We start from the raw sequence: 2121 nt of genomic DNA on the forward strand, positions 1-2121 counted from the left end.
AACAAAACCAAAAACCAAATTCCCCACCACGGCTATTAATAGCAGGGGATAGCTACCTTATTGGCTGTAAATGAGCCAGAAACAAAACAGAAACACTAAATCAGTAGAGAGAAAACAAAAATTATAAAAAGAGTCAATAATGTGTTATTGGTGAATTGGATTCACATTGGAAGGCCAGAAAAAGACGTGCCTGGGCCTTAAATGTTCACGTGGTACACTTCTGTCATTGAAGTTACCTAGCTCTGATAGGTAAAACAATTGGATGTATGGGTGTGTCTTCCAAAACAGTTACAGATAGTTATTGAGGAAGTATAAAATCATGATGCTTGTGTAGGTATGAACACATATTAAAACATTTTATTTATCACATAAGGAAATTTAAGATATTGTAACTAGTTCACAAGAGAATCCAAAGAACAGAAACAGGAATACTGATCAGAAATAGTAAGGTGAATATGTAAATGGAGGCAAAATTGGTTTGGTTACTGTGTGAGGGGGACAGTTTAGCCTCCACTGGAGGTTGTGCTTATCTGTCAGTGACCTACAGCTTACAAAAGGATGTAAAATAGGGCTCAAAGATACTGAAAGGCTAGAATCAGATAAGCTGGGGTTGGGTCCTATAGACAAGAACGGTCTTCCATTCCAAACACGATTTTAGCTAGAACGCTAAAGTCTAGTAGAAAGTTAAACATTCCCTGCAAAAGGGTCCTTTCAACAGAGAGACTGGGTTCCTATCACAGACATTTGTAGGCCAGTCCTGATCAGGGCCCAGTGAGCACCCATGACATCATAAAGGCAGGTCCCTGACCAATAAGAGGCTGGCGCACAGGGAGGTGGCAGGCAGAAGTACACTGCCATCTCCAGAGGCCAGGCCAGTGGGACAGTTGGGCTAGGCGGGTCGGGTTAGAACCCAGCACAATCATGTCTCGGGGAAGAAACCGCTGGTCCTGGTCCTCCCACCGTCGTAGGCGGCACTCCCTCTCCCGCTCCACCAGAGCCGAGCTGCAGTTCCCCGTGAGCCGCCTGGACCGCCTCCTGAGACTGGGTCCCAATGCCCAGCGCCTGAGCTCTTCCACCCCAATCTTCCTGGCCGGCATCCTCGAGTACCTGACGGCCCACATCCTGGACCTGGCGGGCGTGGAGGCCCGCAGCAGCCACGATGTGCGCATCACCCCCGAGCACGTGCAGAGGGCGCTGGACAACCACGAGTACCTCAGCCGCCTCTTCCAGCCGGGTGCCTTCCCTCGTGTCTCCGCGATGCCTGTGCCCGAGGACAGGTTGTGATGCCCACGTCCCAGGGCCCAGCCAGGCCTCAGTAGCAGCCTCAACTCACCTCCAAACTACCCACAGATGAGGGAGGCCTGGACTTCTGCTGTCAGCACAGCTATTAAAGCGTTTAAACCATTGGCTCTGTTTCTGTCTCCTTTCCGCTTATCGTTCTCAGTTGAGGCGTCTGGGACATCCAGGAGGGGCTGCGTCGTGGGGGTTGGGGATGGAAGGTGTGGTCGGGGTGGGATGCTGGAATCCGTGATTTCAGGGAGCGGTTTCCAATGGTGACGGTGCAGGGAGTGGTCCTGGTGGGAGGAACTGGCCGAGGTTGTTGGGGGAGAGGACGTCCTCACTGGCTCTGAGGGAGTGCAGGCTTATGGGGCCGGGAGGTGGGCGGGGGCTCCCAGGCACGTTGAATTTCCCAGAGTGATGGTGGTAACGGGGGAGGGGCTGAAAACCATGACCCGCCGAGGTGCTGAAGGCTTTATTCATGATGGGGACCGTCTAGAAGTGGGAGGTGATGACAGCGGGGGGTGGGTGCAGAGGGTGATGGAGCAGTTGGCATGGACCTGGTGGGACAGGGCTTGTACATGAAGATGGAGGAGTGACGGGGAAACCATAAAGAAATACACATAGAGGGGATTATGGCCCTGTTGTTTTCGTATTTATTCCCTGCCTCATCCCAAAAAGGGACTTGAGGCAGGGATTATTGGCTAGTGCTGTGGTACTCTCTGTGGAATACATCCTTCTGTCCTCTCCTGTGCACACTGGTAAATTAAATAGCAGTATCTCAAGCTACTCTCTGGTCTAAGGCATGCAATTCAAGTAGTTCTCAATGATTACTGTTCCTGA

General features: G+C 51.3%; 1 protein-coding gene across 1 annotated transcript; it reads left to right on the forward strand.

Annotated features, from left to right (window-relative positions):
- The first annotated feature begins 869 nt into the window (after positions 1 to 869).
- Positions 870 to 1918, forward strand: LOC116662081 (histone H2A-Bbd type 1-like). Its single transcript, XM_032475349.1, has one exon. It carries the CDS (start codon positions 922 to 924, stop codon positions 1282 to 1284), a length of 363 nt encoding a protein of 120 aa, XP_032331240.1. The 5' UTR covers positions 870 to 921; the 3' UTR covers positions 1285 to 1918.
- Positions 1919 to 2121: the final 203 nt, after the last annotated feature.

This window comes from Camelus ferus, chromosome X, assembly GCF_009834535.1.
Source record: "Camelus ferus isolate YT-003-E chromosome X, BCGSAC_Cfer_1.0, whole genome shotgun sequence".
NCBI lineage: Eukaryota > Metazoa > Chordata > Mammalia > Artiodactyla > Camelidae > Camelus > Camelus ferus.